This window comes from Rhea pennata, chromosome 1 (genome assembly GCF_028389875.1).
Source record: "Rhea pennata isolate bPtePen1 chromosome 1, bPtePen1.pri, whole genome shotgun sequence".
NCBI classification, from domain to species: domain Eukaryota; kingdom Metazoa; phylum Chordata; class Aves; order Rheiformes; family Rheidae; genus Rhea; species Rhea pennata.
Window position 1 is genome coordinate 137,915,423 of NC_084663.1, and position 17,788 is coordinate 137,933,210.

The 17,788-nt window shown below is 38.9% G+C and overlaps 1 protein-coding gene across 4 annotated transcripts in view; it reads left to right on the top strand.

The window, feature by feature from the left end:
• ARHGAP6 (Rho GTPase activating protein 6) overlaps positions 1-14,929 on the top strand; it is a 334,401-nt gene extending 319,472 nt beyond the window's left edge. For all 4 annotated transcript variants that reach the window (XM_062601142.1, XM_062601150.1, XM_062601153.1 and 1 more), the window contains exons 10-13: positions 3,859-3,956; positions 10,039-10,301; positions 11,895-11,975; positions 12,811-14,929. In XM_062601142.1, the coding sequence (XP_062457126.1) occupies positions 3,859-3,956; positions 10,039-10,301; positions 11,895-11,975; positions 12,811-13,520 (1,152 nt within the window). In that variant the 3' untranslated portion in view covers positions 13,521-14,929. The remainder of the gene's footprint in view (positions 1-3,858; positions 3,957-10,038; positions 10,302-11,894; positions 11,976-12,810) is intronic.
• The last annotated feature ends 2,859 nt before the right edge of the window (positions 14,930-17,788 follow it).

Below are 17,788 nucleotides of genomic sequence, written 5' to 3' on the forward strand. Positions count from 1 at the left end.
TTATCTGAAGTTTGCATGCAGTGTGGAAGAAATAGAAGAAATTTTCTTCTTTTTTTCTGAAGTAGCTTTTTTCAGTTTGTGGAGAGAGATTAAAATCTGTGGATATAGATTTCAAACTAAGAGGCTACCTGCATGTGAGAGAAAGGCAAACCTAACTCAGATGTTCTCCTGAGAGCTGATGTGGAGTTCCTGTGAATGTCCAACAGAGGAGCATCTCTGGGTACTTTTACTCTTCCCAGTGCCATAGTTAAACAAACAACTTGGCAAAGCCTTTTTTCTAGGTTAACGTTGAGACTCACCCATGATACTTGATATGTACGATTGTGTCAAATTTCTTCTAGTTACTGTTTCATAAAGCTTCCACCAAAATTTAATTTCAACTTTTTAGTATTTTGTTAGGCAGCACAGAGAGACTTTGTATTCTGAAGACAATTATTCCAGTGCCTCCTTTGGTAATCAGTGCATTGATAGGAAAAGATCTGTACATTTGTTTGTAATAAAACTGATCATTTGAAATCAGGCAGCAGCAAGTTGTTTCCCAAACCCATACGAGTGGGGCCAAGCCAGGATTGCTGTTTATACTTGACATTTGTACTACTTGCAAAAAGAGAGACATCCGCACTGGAGCATTCAGCTACAGCTATAACCTACTATGTATTATTGCCAAGGTGTTTTTGTCTTCTGTTTTGTTTTCTTTTCTGTTATTTCTGTGTTGGGAGGAAGCTCTGACAGGCTTCAGCATTGGAACTGGAGCCACATTTGTGAAATTAAACCTTGGAAATTAGGATGTATTATGTAGCCTAGACCATAAACATTAGAATGATTCTGACTTATTGGTGGGTCAGAAAGGTTACGTTTGTCAGAGGAACCCAGATTACTGGGGACTATTTATATTTCTAAGATGAATTCAAGCAATTCTCATTAACATCACCGATATGCAAACATGTGGATTTAGCAGAGAAGATGGATTCTTGCCTTTCTTCGTTGCTGTTCAGGACTTCCTTTTCTAATTCCTATCAATTACAGTGAGTCTTAGGGAACAAAAATGTTGTGCAGGAATGTGCAAAGGACTATTTTTTGCCAGGCTTTTGAACTAAGGGCTAGCAGCTGGATATGGAGAGGCAGAACTCAACCATACATTTAGCCTTGTTGACTTGGCCTTGGTATGGGGGATGGAGACAGAAAGGGCTTATGGTTATGCATTCAGCAACTCAGTCATGCGTTTACATCTCCCAGCTCCCAAATCAAGCCCCACCACAAAGAAGCAGCAGTACAACCTTTTGTTGTCCCCACTGGGGAGGCCTTCACAGGTTGCCTCTCTGTGCCACCCCATTAGCACCAAGGGGGAGATGGAGGGTCCCCGTGTTCTGTGCCCAAATGCAACAGCTGTGACCCCTGCGTAACACCCACATCTCCCCATACCTCCTCCCCTCCACTCCGTAGGAGCCCTAGCAGTCCAGAAGCCTCTGATCAATCCCAGGATGTTCTCAGCAGCTGCAGCAGCCGTTATTTCAGCAGTGCCTTGGTTTCCCATATGTCCTTACCCTTCTGACCATTAACCTTAAGTTTTCATCCATCTACTCAGCCACAAGTGCCAGTTGAGAAATTACTGGCAGAGATAACCATGTAAGAGTTCCCCATAAGTTTAAGTTTAAAATTACAGGTATATTATTTCTGTATTTGTAAGTTAGTTGATTAGACTGGAGTAAATTGGTCCACAAGAAGAAACCAAAGCCCCAGCAGCTAGCAAGGAGACCAGCAATACAAATCCATTTGAGGTGTCACAGATTAAAATGGCCCCCTTCATTTAAATAAAAACCCTGTAACCTGATCTAAATGTAAGCTCTGAGTTCTCGGATGTCCTCAGTGTGCTGAAACTTTTTTCCTATTTACTTTTATAGAAAGAAGATTTTTTTTAAATAATGAAAGATATAATTCTATTTTGCTGGAAAAGTCCATGTAGTAGATTCTTATATATTTAGCAGCTTGATACCAAACTGAGTAGTAAATTACACAAAGAAAGAAGCAGAACTCTGCTTTACCCTCAAATTTTATCTGGAGTTAATTCCATTTTACAGAAAGGCTGTCTAAATTGAGAAGTCACAGTGTGACAGGTTTCCAAAAATGTATTCCTATAAAAAAAGAAGATAATTTATTTAAAGACTGGTATATAAATGCCCATCAGTAAGATATTTTTCCAGCTTAGATGCCAAATATAAAACTAAAAAACAATGGAAGACAAAAAGTCATAGGTAGTTACACATATTTTTTGTAGAGATTTGAGATCAATTTGAATTAAATGATGCATATCTTCATTTATTTCCAAATTATTTCCTCTCTTTTAAAAAAAAAAAAGTGTCCAATCTGTAACTTAACACCCTAAATACCTCCCAAAACAAGTCATTCCCCTGAGGAATCTATTAATAGTTCAATTCCTACTTCCCAGTAAATGTCAGGGAGAACAAATGGACAGCGCATTGTGACCTGAAGGTCAAGAGATTTAGATGCTGACAAATTGCATCCAGAAGCAGAAGGCACAGTTGATGACCCTTTGCTGAGACTGTTATGTCTCCAGTTCCATCCATCATAGGTGAACCTGGGCTGTTAGTTCAAGTTTTCTAGATGGTTTCATCTGTTTCAGTCTTGTGAAGGGTGAATGTTCCAGTGTGAAGAGAACAAACCCGTTCAAGACTTGATGAGACTCATGTAAAATGCAGCTGGAAACACAAAGCGCACTTGAGGTGGTTTTGGAGTGCTGTTCTTGTTACCAGCCCAGGAGATGTTGCCATATCCTGCACCAGCTGAAGCCACCAAGTGTTTTTAAAGTTTATCTCCATAGAAAGTGCATTAGACAGAGTTGGCAAGTGGGGGGGGGGGGCAAACTCCAGATGAAGATGGCACAATTTCTGACTGAACCCGTTGCTGCTACTCAAAAACCAGAATGGCTGGAGATCCAACAGGATCTACTTGTAAACCCAAGTTATGGACAGGCAGACTCTATAACTTAAGCAAATTTATATCAAGTAGGCAGATTAGTGATAACTATGTTGTGCTATAAACACATCTCTCTAGTGCAGTAGTCAAGGGCACCAGAAGGTCTGTGTATAACTAGAATAGTGTGGCTTCAGAGATCTAGAAACTCCATTTTCCTGTGTGATCAATGCCACTGAAGACTTTCTCATGGAGCAAAAATGCTCAAAGTGCTCGTATTCTGATAGTATGTAAGCAGAATTTAACACAGGATTTGGCCTGGTATGGCTGTATGAACATTAAGTACTTTTGAGACTTGTTTTAGAAAAATGCTGATGTATGGCAAATCTCATCAAAATGAAGCAACTGCAGAAGTTTGAGGATAGAAGTCACTGATGATTTTCCATGTGAGGAAGTATAAATAAGAGAAATGCCACAGAACATTGATGAAAAAAACTTTTTCCTTCTTGTGCAATTACATTTCACATAGAAATTTCTAAAAGAAGAGATGTAAAGGCATTTCAATTAGAAATTCATAAATGCCCCCACATTTTTGAAGGGAGATACAAGGTGAGGATGTTGAACTGGAGCTTTTGAGACTGCAATACATGAATAATCCCATTATTGTTTACAAATATAATACCAAAGTGTAATGGACACCAGTGGGATATTCAACAGTAATTAATTTTTGACTTTGTGGCACAAAGTGATCTTTAGTCCTACTTATACCTATTACATGGAATTTCTCTTTTAAGTAAAAGCTAAGTGAAATATACTCTCTATAAATGTGCTTTTATTTGGTCATTTAGAGTAAGCATAGTGCCAAAATGAGTGTGTGTGAAAGAATATTAATCTCTAATTAAATATTTTATGTTGTTGTCATCATAGGTTTCCCCTGACCTACAGAATGAAGTGCTTATTAGCCTGTTAGAGACTGACCCAGATGTTGTGGACTATTTGTTGAGAAGGAAAGCTTCCCAGTCATCGTGAGTAATCTGTTTTTTCACCATCTCTGTTTCTACTGGGAATTTCTATCTCCTACTGGAAGTGTTCAAAAGGTTCTAGTTTTCCACAGCTCTTACGCACTCTCTATAGCGGAGTAGATACATGCTCTCCATTACTCTGACTCTGCCAAAGAAATTACGACTCTTGTACAGTGTTTTCTAAAGAAAAATCTTGTTTCCTTATTCAAATAAAAGATTGCATTCTGCTGCAGAGAACACAGAATTACGTGTACATAACAATATGCAGTGCACTATTGTCTGACAGGACGTATTCTAGTCATCTGCTGGTTCATGTCTTGGATTTGTTGTTGTGTTGTGCCTTCAGTACCAGGAGGCTTGTATTAGTGTCCTTGAAACACACCCCAGAGTGCCTTAACAGAATCGTGGCTATCCCCTTGACCATGTGTTGTTCGCTTCCTACTGCATACACTTCTGACAGAGATAGGACACTGTAAACAAGGCAACTGCCACAACAGAAGGGATATGGAGAGTCTTTGGACCTAATTTATTCATATGCTTTGTGAAAGATAAAAAGAGAAAAAAAAATCGCACCAGTCACTATTGCAGTTACAATACATACTATATTCCAACTGTGTGTTCAGTGTATGTATGCCAACACTTGTGTGCCTTAATGCCATGAATTCGTACATTTGAATTAACAATATCCCTGGCTTGCTCACAGGACACACAGTCATTGCCTTTATTCTAGTGAGTCCCAATATACCAGACCCTACAATCACAAAATTTGACAAGGATGCTTTAAATCATTTTAAAGAGGCTCCTGAGACTCTAAACTCTCTAAGACAGATTGGATTTTGTCTTCCTGTATGTGGAAAGTGTCTAGCATGTTCAGAACACAATTAAATTTTGATATCTATACTCTGTTAGCTATGATTTTTTTTCTCTCACTCTGAACGTTATATATTGGATGTAACATAATAGTGTGCCCAGCTTTACAGGAAGAGGTATGAAAGAATTAGTGTAATTACCATGTGGAGGGGAAAGCCTTCTTTAATTATGAAAACTGAAAAAATGCAGAATGTATTGTGTGTTGTAAAGGATTTTACTGGTCTGTTGGCTTAACCACATGAGCGCGTAACGTGCAGTAGCAAATTATCACATATCATGTGATCTGTGGTAATTGTCTGTGTGTGTTTCCTTAGAATACCACAAATACAAAGTAATTTCAGGTAGCTTATCTCTGACTGACAAAACTATCCATGTGTGTATATTTAGTTCACAATAAATGCAGGATAATTACGGTTGCCTTTCATATTTTTCACACTTTTTCACATTTACCATGGGCTAAGACCACAATTAGGAGAGAGACTGCAAATCACATGACATATGGTAATATAGTCCTCTATAGAGGCTTCTTTGTTTAAGCCCTTGGTTTGGAATAATCGTGGTATTTCAGACTTAAGCCAGTCAGAAACTTCGTGCTAGATTTCACCATCTATATAATAAGGAGACACATAATTGTCTCACATGTGGATACACGTATTAATTGAGCATAAATTTATGTCACAAACTATTGTGGATGTAACAGATTTTTATAAGATCCTGCTCAGAGTAGTCTCTAAGTTAACTGACTTTTCCTGAGCTTCCTTACTTTCCAGCCAGCATGCACGCCTACCAGAGAAAATGGATCTTCTGTGCAAAGCTGGTTACAACTGACACAGAGTTTTTGTAAGAAAAGGTTACTAAGCCAAATAGGAACCTATAGCTACTCAAGTACCTATTTATTGTATTTTCAATAATGGGCAGATTGAAATATCACTGAGATAGGAAAAACTCATTTTTCTTCTACTCTGCTATCATGTAAGTGATTTATTCTTAATGTTAATGAAATATGTTTTCACTATGATTGCAACTTCTTGGTTAAGATATTCTAGGCAATTAGAGGGACTCTTGCTTAGTCTTATTGCTAGGAGTGCGATGCTCTTAAGAGATGAATCCATTTCAGAACATAATCTCAGTTTTGTGGCTACAGACAACCATTCTATGGTTATTTTTTCCTGAAAGAAGTGTGAGGCAACAGAGAATAAGAAGATATTTGACTAACTTTAATAAATAAGCCTTCAGAACTATACTACTGATGGGATTTTGCTGATCATGTGCTCAAGATTAGATTCCAAATTTGGATTCCTGGAATGGAAAACTTTACATAGTCTTGAGACAATCTTTAGGAAGCTATTTAGCTTCATAACATAGTGTGTGGAAACAACTTAAAGACTTTCTTCTCATAATAATAATGATTCTGAAGGTCCTGCTTCCTCAGTTGCTCTCACATCTCTGCTTTTGATATCATTACAAATGCCGTCTTGGCTCTAATCTAATAAAAAACATCATCTCCTTTCCTCCTCAAAGGACAACAAATTAGATGTACCTTATTGTCCAGTTCTCTTAGGAGTTGAGCATCATAAATGATGTGTCAGGGAACTTACAGAAGTCAGTCATGGTAAAGGATTTATTGCTATTGGCAGCAATTATAAAGTCTGCTTTTGTGGATGACTTTCCCAACAATTTGTATGTTGGCTTGATGACAATGGAACTTGGGGTTTCCAGCTGTAAGGTGAAGCATCTTTAAACTACCACAAAATAAAAGCTATTTCTTATGATTATTTGTTGTTTATCATAGTTAGTAGTCCTCTTAGAGTAAATATGTTTCAAAATCAGATATTTCTCAAGTGCTTTTGGATGATGATGATGGGTTTTAGTCCATCCTAACACGTGGCACAAAGATGAGGCCCTATAGTAGGCCATATGGTATGCACTACACAAAGTTTTCAAGGCTGCAAAGGTTCTTTGAATCACTGAGGCTTCTATCCTGCTAGAGTAGCAGCCACATCACAATCTTGTAATAATCCATTTTGCTGCTGGCACATGTGTTGCAAGTCTACGTAAAAATTGCTCCTGCATACTGCCAAGCCATTGCATTCTGTGAGTTGCCTCTTGTGCAGCAAAACTGTTTTCCCTCATAGAAGCTTTAAGGTAAAGCAAGAATGGTTATCTGCCAAAATCAAAAAGGATTTTCCTGTTTTAGTGATGCCAGTAGAAACATAGGAATATCCTTAGTAGAAGTAATTATTAACATTTTTGCATTTTTGAGTTTTGGTTTGGAATCTGATATAGTATTTTTGAACAAGTGTAGCTTTAGTAGCTTTCAAAGCCTGCAGTCTGATGCTGATGCTTATATGTAACCGAATTTTTTGTCCTTAACCTAGTTTATAACCTGTAGAAAATATTTTACCCTGCCTTCTCAGTTCTCACATTTAGTAATAGATAATCTTCTGTTATTCTTTGAGAAGTCCATGATCTGACTTTATTCATAAACTGCAATTAGAAGAGCATGTATACCGCGTAGTATTTCCATTTACCTCCAAATTTATTTTTTCTCCACTGTGTAGGCAGAGTATCCCACAACTACCCAGGGGAAGGTTAATTTGGGATTTTAGGAAATAACTATTTGCTAATGAACTCAAACTCTAAACCAAGCATATGCAAAAGTTTTGTTTTAAAGAATATGTGGGAGCTCATTCTTTATTTGAAAAAATGTGGGCTGACATCTTTAGCAAATTGTGTTTTCTGTTGTTATTATTAAGTATATTTAAGTTGAAAATATGAGATAATTTCCCACTTCAAACTATTCTGTCTATTTGTACATATGGTAGTTCCTTATAGTAATACTAGTGAAGTCTACAAGCATTGTATTTCATTCTTAGAACTGTTTTTTCTCAACAAGTTTGAAAATGATACTATATATAAATAATTGCATGGATTTGCTAGTGGACGCTACAAAAGAGGTTAGAATCTTGAACATTTGGACCTTTCCAAAGACTTGACAGTTTCCATTTAAGTAGATTTGTATCAGGAGCTCTGTCTTGAGAAGAGGTAGACTATAACAGATCATTCAAGGTAAGACATTAATGCAGTATTTCACAATGCTCAAATTTATGTTCCCATGTTATTTCATTTGCATTTCCCTTTTCCTCTCATTCCTTTGTTACCTTGCCATGCCTAAATGGTGGTATAACTGTCTTTGCCCTGTGTGGCATGGTTAGATTTTAGTACTGCAAAGATTTCCATGTGGTAAGCCCTGTTGGCTTCACTGTTAGTGTAAAGTAGGTTCATCCGTCAACAGGATGAGAAAGCTAGAGAGAAAGACATATGTTCATAGGAAATCTACAGATATTGACAGTTGTCCCCTTTCCTCTCAGGCATTTTTGACTCTTCTAGAGTTCCTGAGGCATTGCTTAAATGTTTCTCTTCTTAACTCACACTCACTGCACAATTTTTTTCAAAACTTAGGAGAGAAAGAGAATTAAGGGACAAAAGAGAGAAAGTGAAGGAAGGAGATTTATTTGTGTTATAGTTTTATATACTTCAAAGACAGTAACCCTTCAGTATGTGGCTATTTGTAAATTATTTCACCTTAGGAACATCTTCAGATAGGAGGTGACTGAAGTTCTTGTGCTCCTAACTGAAGCTGAGGCATAGTTTACAGGGTTTTTTTAATGAGTTCCCAGCATTGCTGTACTAACCACACTGGAAGGCCTAAGTCAACTCTACTTTGCTAAAATAGCAGCTCTAGTTTTGTGAACTGGTACCGGTTGGAGCTCAGTATCAGTTCAGGGATAGATTCCTTGCTAGTAGTTAATTAGGAGTAACTTTAATTAATTAAATTCCCACAGTTTATGGTTGCTTTTATACTGAAGAATGGGAATGCTAAAGAACATAATTATCATTCTGTTTGGTGCATATATATTATGCTTTGGGACACAGCAGATGTAAACCTGCCGGGGGGGTGGAACAACTTGAAAGTGGTGATAAGTTTTGTCATTATTTGTGTATTAATCTTAAGTCTGCTGCGGCTAGGCTGACTTACCACTGTATATTTTCTTTATTTCCTTCTTCAGTTTTATTTCATTTGTCTGGAAAGAGGGTTCTTGTTCCATAACAAATAATGTGCTTTGGCTACTCACTCAGTTCAAGCTCTCTTTGGCTTTAATTCTGAGGAGGGCTGACTTCAGTACACGTTACAAGAATGAGCCACTGTCATATCACACATAATTAGAGTAGGTATTAATGGAAGATCACTGAGAGAAGTGTTTGACTCAGGAGAAGACTAAGCTACAGATAAGCATCTAAGAAACCAAGATCAAGGTTTAGAGAAATGAAAAATGAGTAATAAAAGACATAACTTAAGGAGGAACAATAGGAAAAAAGTATAGTTGTTTGCAGAGTATTTTTACATAGTCACTTGAAGCTTCAATGACTCCCAGCGTGCCTGCTGTCTAAGTAGTAAACTGTAACAATTCAAGAGATCTCCTTCAGTTTTCCCAATGCACTTTAAAACTGAGAGTTTTCTCTGTGAGCCTGGGTTGTACTTATTGGTGTGGTCATTTTTTTTTTTTTTTTTTTTTTGCCTTTTTCTGGTCAAAAAGGCAGACTGCGGTATTGGTGATGTAAAAAGTAAAATGGTAAAAGAGACTTTAGAAGTTATCAGCCAAGCCAGTTGTTTGTTCCCCCAGTCAGAAATCTTACACATATATCTGGCTGTCCTCTGTAGAATATTTACCTTGTGATGCTTCTAGAAGAGGGTCCTTCCCACAGTGTAAGATGAGTTAAGTTTCTGATTTCTCTGATGTGTATTACTTTTTAATGGAAGAAGGGCTTTTACCATACCATTTATCATCTAACTAATCTTCCCTAACATGTCTGCAGATTTATTGTTGCAACAAGCAAAATTGTCAAGGTAACATAAGGAATTGATTCACTGTTTAATTTCCTGTGGTGAACTGTGCAGTTGTGTGGGGTTTGTTTTCTTTCCTTCTTGATAGCATCATCTTTTGTTTTTTAGTGGCCTCTGCTGGCCACTTCACAGCAGAAGTTTTACTCATGGAAAATTCACATCCATATATTGCTTCTGAAGTGTTTTCATTTCAGCAGCTGTGATCATATTTCTATATTTACTTTCATTTGTATGATATCAAACTTCACCTGTAGCTGTAATCATAAAGCATCTTTCATTAACAGCATTCTGTTTATTGAAATCTCGCAGAAGCCCTGAGATGCTGCAGTCAGAAGGCTCCTACTCCACGGGAGGACGACATTCTTCCACAGACTCCAACAAAGCTTCAAGTGGAGATGTCTCCCCTTACGACAACAACTCTCCGGTACTGTCTGAACGCTCACTGGTGGCGACGCAAGAAGAGGTTGCCCTCAGTCCAGACAAGGTGTACAAGGTACCTGAACAGTACATGCTGGGTGGTCATTTGCAGCCTAAGACAAAAGAGAATTCTTCTGCATCGCTGGCTGGAAAAGGTAGAGTATATCCTATTTGTGTTCGTCTTTCTCGGTGAACAATGGTCATTTCTGAAATAATTGAAAAGTGTCTTCTCTCTAATGCCAGCTATTGGGAGTGGAGGAGCAGTAGTGTCAGAACCTCACAAGACATGGTTGACTTTTTTTTTTTTTTTTTTTTTTTTTTTTTTTTTTTTTTTTAATGGTGAGCCTTACAACTCTGAGCTAAGCCATCCTGCTTAGCTTAGCTCAGCCAGTGGTTGTGGTGTTTTTGGTATGGCATTTCTCAGAAGCTGAAGCTATTTTTCAGGAAAATAAAACTACAAATCCTACTCTTCAACCTTTCTGTGACAGCATAGCAGAGACTTATCTCTAGTCCTGCTCAGTAGGTTTTACATCTGAGAGGTTATGCTCCAGATTTTGGGAAAATCTGACACTTAAAGACTTTCAGGTCTCCAAATTTGAAAAGGATGACCTCGACTCCATCTCTTCAGATGACAACTGCACAGCTTTACATCTGTCACCAATTACACACCTAGTAATAGTACTGCAGGGGTCCATAATTTTCATACCTATCTAGAAAGTGTACACCTGAATGGTATCTTCTATAAAAAAATCTGTAGTTTAAGCTGACAGCTCATCAGTACTTCAGGATGCTTTTCAGTTAAAAATGTGAAAATAATTGATAATTCAGTTCATGAAATGCGTGTTGACACAGACTTTAAGGACTGTTTTAGTTCTTAGGGATACAGATAGCTTTCTGGTGGTATTTTTAAAACCATTTTACTTTAGGAGTAGTGGTTAGGGACTTCAATTCCTTTGGAACTGATGGCATTTAAACTATTATATCTCAGATGCTTTATAAATGCCACTGAGCATTTGTTTTCTACTTTATGTATCTGAATCTCTGAACAGCTTTCAAAATTTGATCAGATTTTTAGCAAGTTATGAACAGGAAGTAATGCAAATTTTTAGTATATTAACCATCTTTTGGCTAATATGCATGACTATGATACTGGAGCATGAAGAATTAGGAAATCTCCTTACTGCCAGATGGAATCAGCAACAGGCATGAAAGAATTATAATCTAGCACAATGTCTGATGTGCGCTTTGCATTAAAACTCTGATACGTGGCAGCAGTTTCTTGTAAGAACTGCATGACCTTGCAGGTACATAGAGCACGCCTTACAGTGACCGCTTTGTAGCTTTCTGTGCCTTCTCGTTCATGTCTCTCTAAGTTTGCAGCAGTGTACTATAGATTATCTTCTTTGCTTACTGGGCTACCTGACAGAGTTTTGTCATTCTCTCTGTTAAAAAGCACACAAACTGACTTCTGTTTATCAAATCCTCCTGTTCTTGTTCAAATTCTGCCATGACTTCAGGAAGGCAGTGGTCTGGATGAAAATCCTACTCTTATAGGAAATTCAGGTATCTTGCACATGTAGAATTCACAGAGTTCATTACAGATTCTAAGCCCAGAACACCAATTCACATCAATGCATTAGGTGTGTTTGTGCTAGATGCACAGTAAGCTACGTCCTAGTATATGTTTCTAAGTAAAGCCTCTAAAGGGACTGGTGGATCACCATCTTCCTGCTCTTTTTGCTATGTAGATGTTTCGGAGGATCATTTTGATATCTGGGGTACCTGGCATTCAACGCTGAAAAGTGGCTGCAAAGATCCAGCAATAACAGGTCAGATATTTCTCAGAAGTGTTAGGCCCAAATCTAGTAAAGGCGCAAAAGCATTCCTGTTCTCTTTGAGAAATCCCAATGAACCAAGCGGGAGAATTCTTGTTGCCTAGTGTTAAACATGTGTCAACCACTTAAAAGACCTTGAACTTTATTTCTTTTTAAAAAGTTGATACTCAATAAAATACAGAGAAGCAGAATGGTTATACAAATGCAACAGCATTTAAAACTGTCACAAGAGAATTTAAAATGTCATTTTAAAATTACTTTTAAAAGCAGTATATTGTTCTAAAAGTTATTAGAAGGCAGAAGCCTCATGGGGATTTGAGAGCAGTCACAGCAGTGACATAGGCATGGCCCGTGACGTTGGAAGACCGGGGTTCAGGTTCTGTCTCTGACCGGTGTAGCCTTGACAAGTCACTGACCCTTTGTGCCTTCGCTTTTCTCCCATCTGCACCCACATCACAGAGGAACTGTGACACAGAGGAACTGTGAGGTGAAAACACTTCCTCCTCTTCCAGCATTTGAGAGATACTAAGTACCGTAGAGCTTTTTGTGAGAACAAAACTCTAAAATCACCCTGTAATGTAACAGACGTGATTCAGAGCATGCATATCGGAGGTTGCTGAGTGTGGTGGCCCGACAAGATGCAGGGCTGCTGCTCCACGTGCCCAGGTTCAGCTGCTAGCGAGGCGGCAACTCCGTCATCGCGGAGCTGGGCAATTAAAGCCCCCGCTATCTTCTGCTGTGTGGTGCAGGGAACAAGCAGTAACGTGTAAAATGTCGTGCAAGCGGTTACGTGGCAGACTGACGTTGTCTTTCTCGCTCTGGCCCCCAGGTTCTTACGGAAACATCTATGAAAGTAGCTTGCTGCGACCCGGGCAGTGCTCTCTTTCCCAAGGGAACCTCTCCATGTATTCTCCTCGGTGGCAGGGCAGCTCCTCCGAATTAGACAGCGGCAGGCAGGTCATGCGAAGGAGTCAAACCACGGCCGCCATTCCCGAGTGTAAGCTCCATCCCGCGGTGTCTCGGGTGTGCAGTAACCCGCAGATCGACGTGGGCAGCAGGAGTTCAGACCAGTCACCTTCTAAAGCTGAGCGGCATTTGACTTTAAGCAGCGCGGAGGACCTCACTGAGCATGACTCGAAGCCGGGCTGTTTGCAAAGCTCAGCCAAAGCCTCCTGCAGAAAGGAGAGGCCGCCCCCGCCGTACCCGGGCCCCTCCAAAACGAGCGCTGCGCCGTCGTCGCAGCGCCCCAGCGTCTCCTCCACGCTGCACTCCTTGTGGAGGCACCAGAGACCAAGCAAAGGTGCAGGGACCAGAGTGGCGGGAGGCTCGGCGGCCCCGGCGCCTGCCCCGGCCGCCTCCCGGCGGGAGCGTCCGGCCCCGCAGACCCCGGTGGCTAACGTCTATTCCACGGCAGCTCACACGCAGAACAGTAAAAACGTCTCGGAGCCGGACTGGCATGACTGGCAAAGAGAGAGGTGGCAAATCTGGGAGCTTCTGTCCGCTGATAACCCTGACGCCCTCCCGGAAACCCTCGTATGATCAGACCTGCCGATCCTACCTACGCCTCCCTCTCGTAGGAGAGCAGCAGTGACGTTGGAAATCGAGGGAGCTGGCTTGTTTTTTACCAACTGAATCACATATAAAATTTTTTTTAAACTTTGTTCACTTTAGTTTCTTAACAGCACTGCCCAGCAGTCCATTTACAGATACAGTATGTTCCTGTTCTGCAGCAAGCTTTTAAGAGAGAAAAACAAGATGAAAATTTTAGTCTAATAACTCTGTATGCATACGCTGTGTATAAGATAAAAATATTGCTTCGATATTGCTAAAAGTGTATTTATATATCTGCTGGTCTGATGGTTGTATATTCTGTAATGGGTATTGTATGATAATCATATTACGTTTTCATACGCAGACGTCAATCAATCATGACTGCTTTTTTTTTTTTTTAAATCACTGCACTTACATTACCGTGGTATGCATTGGAATTCTATAGAAAGTGCACAAGCTGGTTTCTGTGCTTATAAAAAAAATACTGTTAAAGGGGGAAGTTGTCCTTCTTTTCACTGCCTATGGAAAAACACTAAAATAGAGTGGAACATGAAAAGCCATATATTTTATAAGGGTAGTAGTGAGCTAGGTGGAAAATACCAAATATTTTTCTTATAAATATATTTGCAAACAAAATTAAAATTTGAAACAAGATGATTGTAAACATATTTTTTTAGGTTCTGATAGGAAGCAATTCAGAGAATCAGTTAAGAGTGAGGCCGTGCCTAAACCAACTAAAAGATTTAGTGCAAAGATCTGCTATCCCAGTTTAGAAGAACAGCAATTTTATGTATACAGGATATAATATATATATTTATAAATGTATGATTTTATGTATTGTTCTAAAAGAATAAACTGGAATCCAAATTAGAAATCCAATTTTAGAAAATCAAACCCAGTAAGTTAAATGAATTGTGTAATAACTGAGAAAGAATATGGCTTTTCCTTTAAAATAACAAAGCTTCAGCATTAAGAAAGTTAGACAAAGCAGAAATAAAAACTTTAAAGACAGAAGCATACATACAAAAGGGAGTCATGCAGAATTTCTGAAATTAATGTGACATTTAGAGAAGTTCACAGCTGCATTTCTATAAATATTGTGCCAAAGTCTGAGGAAATAATAGTACTTCTTCAATAAATACATGTTGCATTGCTAAGTGTTGATGTTGCACAAATTCTGGTGTTTTTAAATCGCAGAAATGTTCATGGCCAGCAGGTGGCAATGTACTTCAGTATTCTAGAAGAGTTCTTTTTATCACTTGATAAGGAAAAGTGTATCATATCAAAAAATTTTATAAAACATGCTAGTCTTAATGGAGTTCAGGACTTAGTCAGTCATGTTGTCTTTAAGTTCTATCTTGTGCCGTAATGATAGAATAAAAAGCTAAGCAAAATAATGAGCATATTTTTGCTCTTTTTTTTGCAAGTGGGGTTATGCAAAAAATGATGTTTTATTGTATTTCTTGAGTACATATTTCAAAAACATTCAAAGGTTTGGGAACTTAAGAACCACTTTTAAATATGACTAAAATGTGCAAGAACTAAGGTTTTACTTGACTCGGGTTAAAAGCCATCATGAAAAAGCCTATCCATCATTTCCATTTTAACAAGAAATCAGATAATAGCACCAGCCCAGAAGAAAAGGAGCAGGATTTGGACTTTGTTCGTTGTATTACTGTCAGGCTGATCAACTCTTTTAATGAATACTGCAGTCAAAACAAATCTGAGCTCTGTGCTTGTGGTGGCTGTAAGGCTTTTCCAAATAGCATCTAAGTGCTAGATGTGATAGGAAAAGATTCTTGCATCTAGCTTTTTGCAGTAACTATCTTTTGTTTTATTATCAAAAAAAGAAAAGCCAATATAAAAGATAGTGGAAGGCAAGGGCACAAATGAGCTCTCACAAGACTTGTCTAAAAGCCATCCTAGGCTTGATGCGTATTTGCTACAGTGAATTAAACCTCCCTAGCAGTCTTCAAAAAAGGCACAGTATAAATCCTGCTACAGAAGATACGCTATTCTCTAGACACCCATCCCTCCATTTTAAATCCCTTTCTAACTACAGAAGCACCTGCACATTTAAACATTTTTAGTGACTTATGGTGAAGTCTCAGCTTCATAAAGAGACTGCTTTTCACCAATACCTCTATCTGTACATATCTGTATGTATATATATATTACCATCTATCTGGAGATTATGCAAAAATAAAAGAACAAAATTGCAAATCTCTGCTGGAGGACAACCTTGATTACACACATTTCAGTATACAGCGGGTTGGAAGGAAATAGATATGGAATAAATTTTGATGAATTAAAAATAACACTTGCCAAAATTACATCATTTCTGCTTGTTATTTTCATCTGAACAGAACAGAGCGAATGTATTACAAGCATTTAGGGGTGTAATAGTTGTCCTTCTCACATACATACCTAAGACCCAGCACTTTCCTGTTCCCACAGAAAGGTTGTTCTGGCTGTTTAAATTTAGGTAGCTTTGTGGAAGTTTTTAGGCTTTTCAGCAATACATGCTAGGGGTAGAGCTGGGCTAGAGCTAAAGCCCTTTAGCTTAGGTGGAGGCTGGAAAGACTATTAGGCAAATTGCTTTGAGGAAAAAGTAACATTTGGAAAAGTCTATCAAAGTATCTGGCAGACTTGCAACTTCCTCACTCCCTCCTTGGCCTCCCTGCCCCTTCAAAACCCCAAGGAAAAAAAACAGGGAAAAAAAAGAAAAAGAAAATCCCCAAACATAGCTACTTGAAACTCCCTTAGAAGGAATTGTTTATAACAGGACGTACTGGAACATAGGAAGAATAGGTATGTGAAATGGTAGTCATGGGTACTAGATAAAGTTTGGGGATTATACAGCAGGGGTGATACATAAAGTCCTCTTCCCTTTCCAGGTCCAGAAATTGGTGATCTGAAGGAAGATTTTCATGCTTGCAGTGTAGGAGAGGAGAGTGGACCTGAGGAAAGACCTCACTATACAGGAGAAATTCTGGCCAAAGGCTATGGTGATGTGTAAACAGACACCAACATCCTGAAACCAAAGTAGTTTGTAAAGAAATGCGTATGGCACATTAAATCTAGTGTTAGTAAAACCCGAATTTTCTTTCAAAAACACTGTTTTGACTGGATTCGAAATAAGTCAATGAAACTAGAAAAAATGTGATTTTTATCAACCACATTTAGGATATTTAGGGTCCATATTCCAAGGTTAAAGTCTATGATTCAGAACTCCAATGTTTTATAGCAGAATCTGGAATCATTTTAGCTATTTAGACACTTATTTTTATCCAGACAAGCTTATCGTGAGGTAACTTTGGTATCCATGATTTTCAGTTTCCTTTACTTACTGTTATACAGGTAGAAACTCATTTTCAACACAGTGACAAGTTTCTGTCTATCATACTCCGCCTGTATGTGATAACCTTTAGTGGTGCTTTAAGACTCAACGTGGTGCCCACGTTGCACCACGTGTTTATATGAGGCCTTGCCATTCTCTCAAGCTGAGCTTCCATGTGGGTCCCTCACTGGGAGAATCCAGCTTCAGCCCATTCCTTGTTCACAGCTCATGCCCCGTGTATGTGTCCATATTGGTGTCTATATCTTAAGGTACAGTAAGAAAAACAAGGAGATGGAAGGGCAAAACAATAAACAAATAGATACTCCCAGAACATGGGGCAGTTCTGGGGGATGTGATACTAGCAAGGGTCTGTGCTGGTGCCCTGCTGAGGACCTAGAAGCTGGCCATCATTCTAGGCCTAAAAGTTTTCAATGCTCAGACCTTAAAATAATGCATTATTGAACAAACAGAGACTGCAGTTGCTGCCATCTTTGAAAACAAGATGTGGTTGCACAGTTGACTCACCTAATCCAAGAACATGCTCTGCAACTCAGGGGGAAATTGCCACCTCCTACTCCTTGCAGCTCTTCCTCATTCACCTGTCATGTCTCTCACACCAGCTTTTGCAACTGGGTAGCTGTGGGAGGAATTGTAGGGCTTGTTTCTCTGACTGAAACCTGCCCAGTGTAAGGAAGACATAAATTTCAGGTAGCTCAGTGCTTGGCACAAGTGGTAGGCACAAGGGAGGAGTGGGACAGAGTCAGAGATGGCAGAGGAAGAGGAGACTGGAACTGGCCTTTCCTCCTGGAAGCAACCTGCAGTTAGCTTGGTTTATTTATGAAACTTCAGGACTTGATACTTAAATGTGGAGGCAAGAGCTTCACCAAGCACTAGAGGCTGGCTTTGTGTTGCAAAT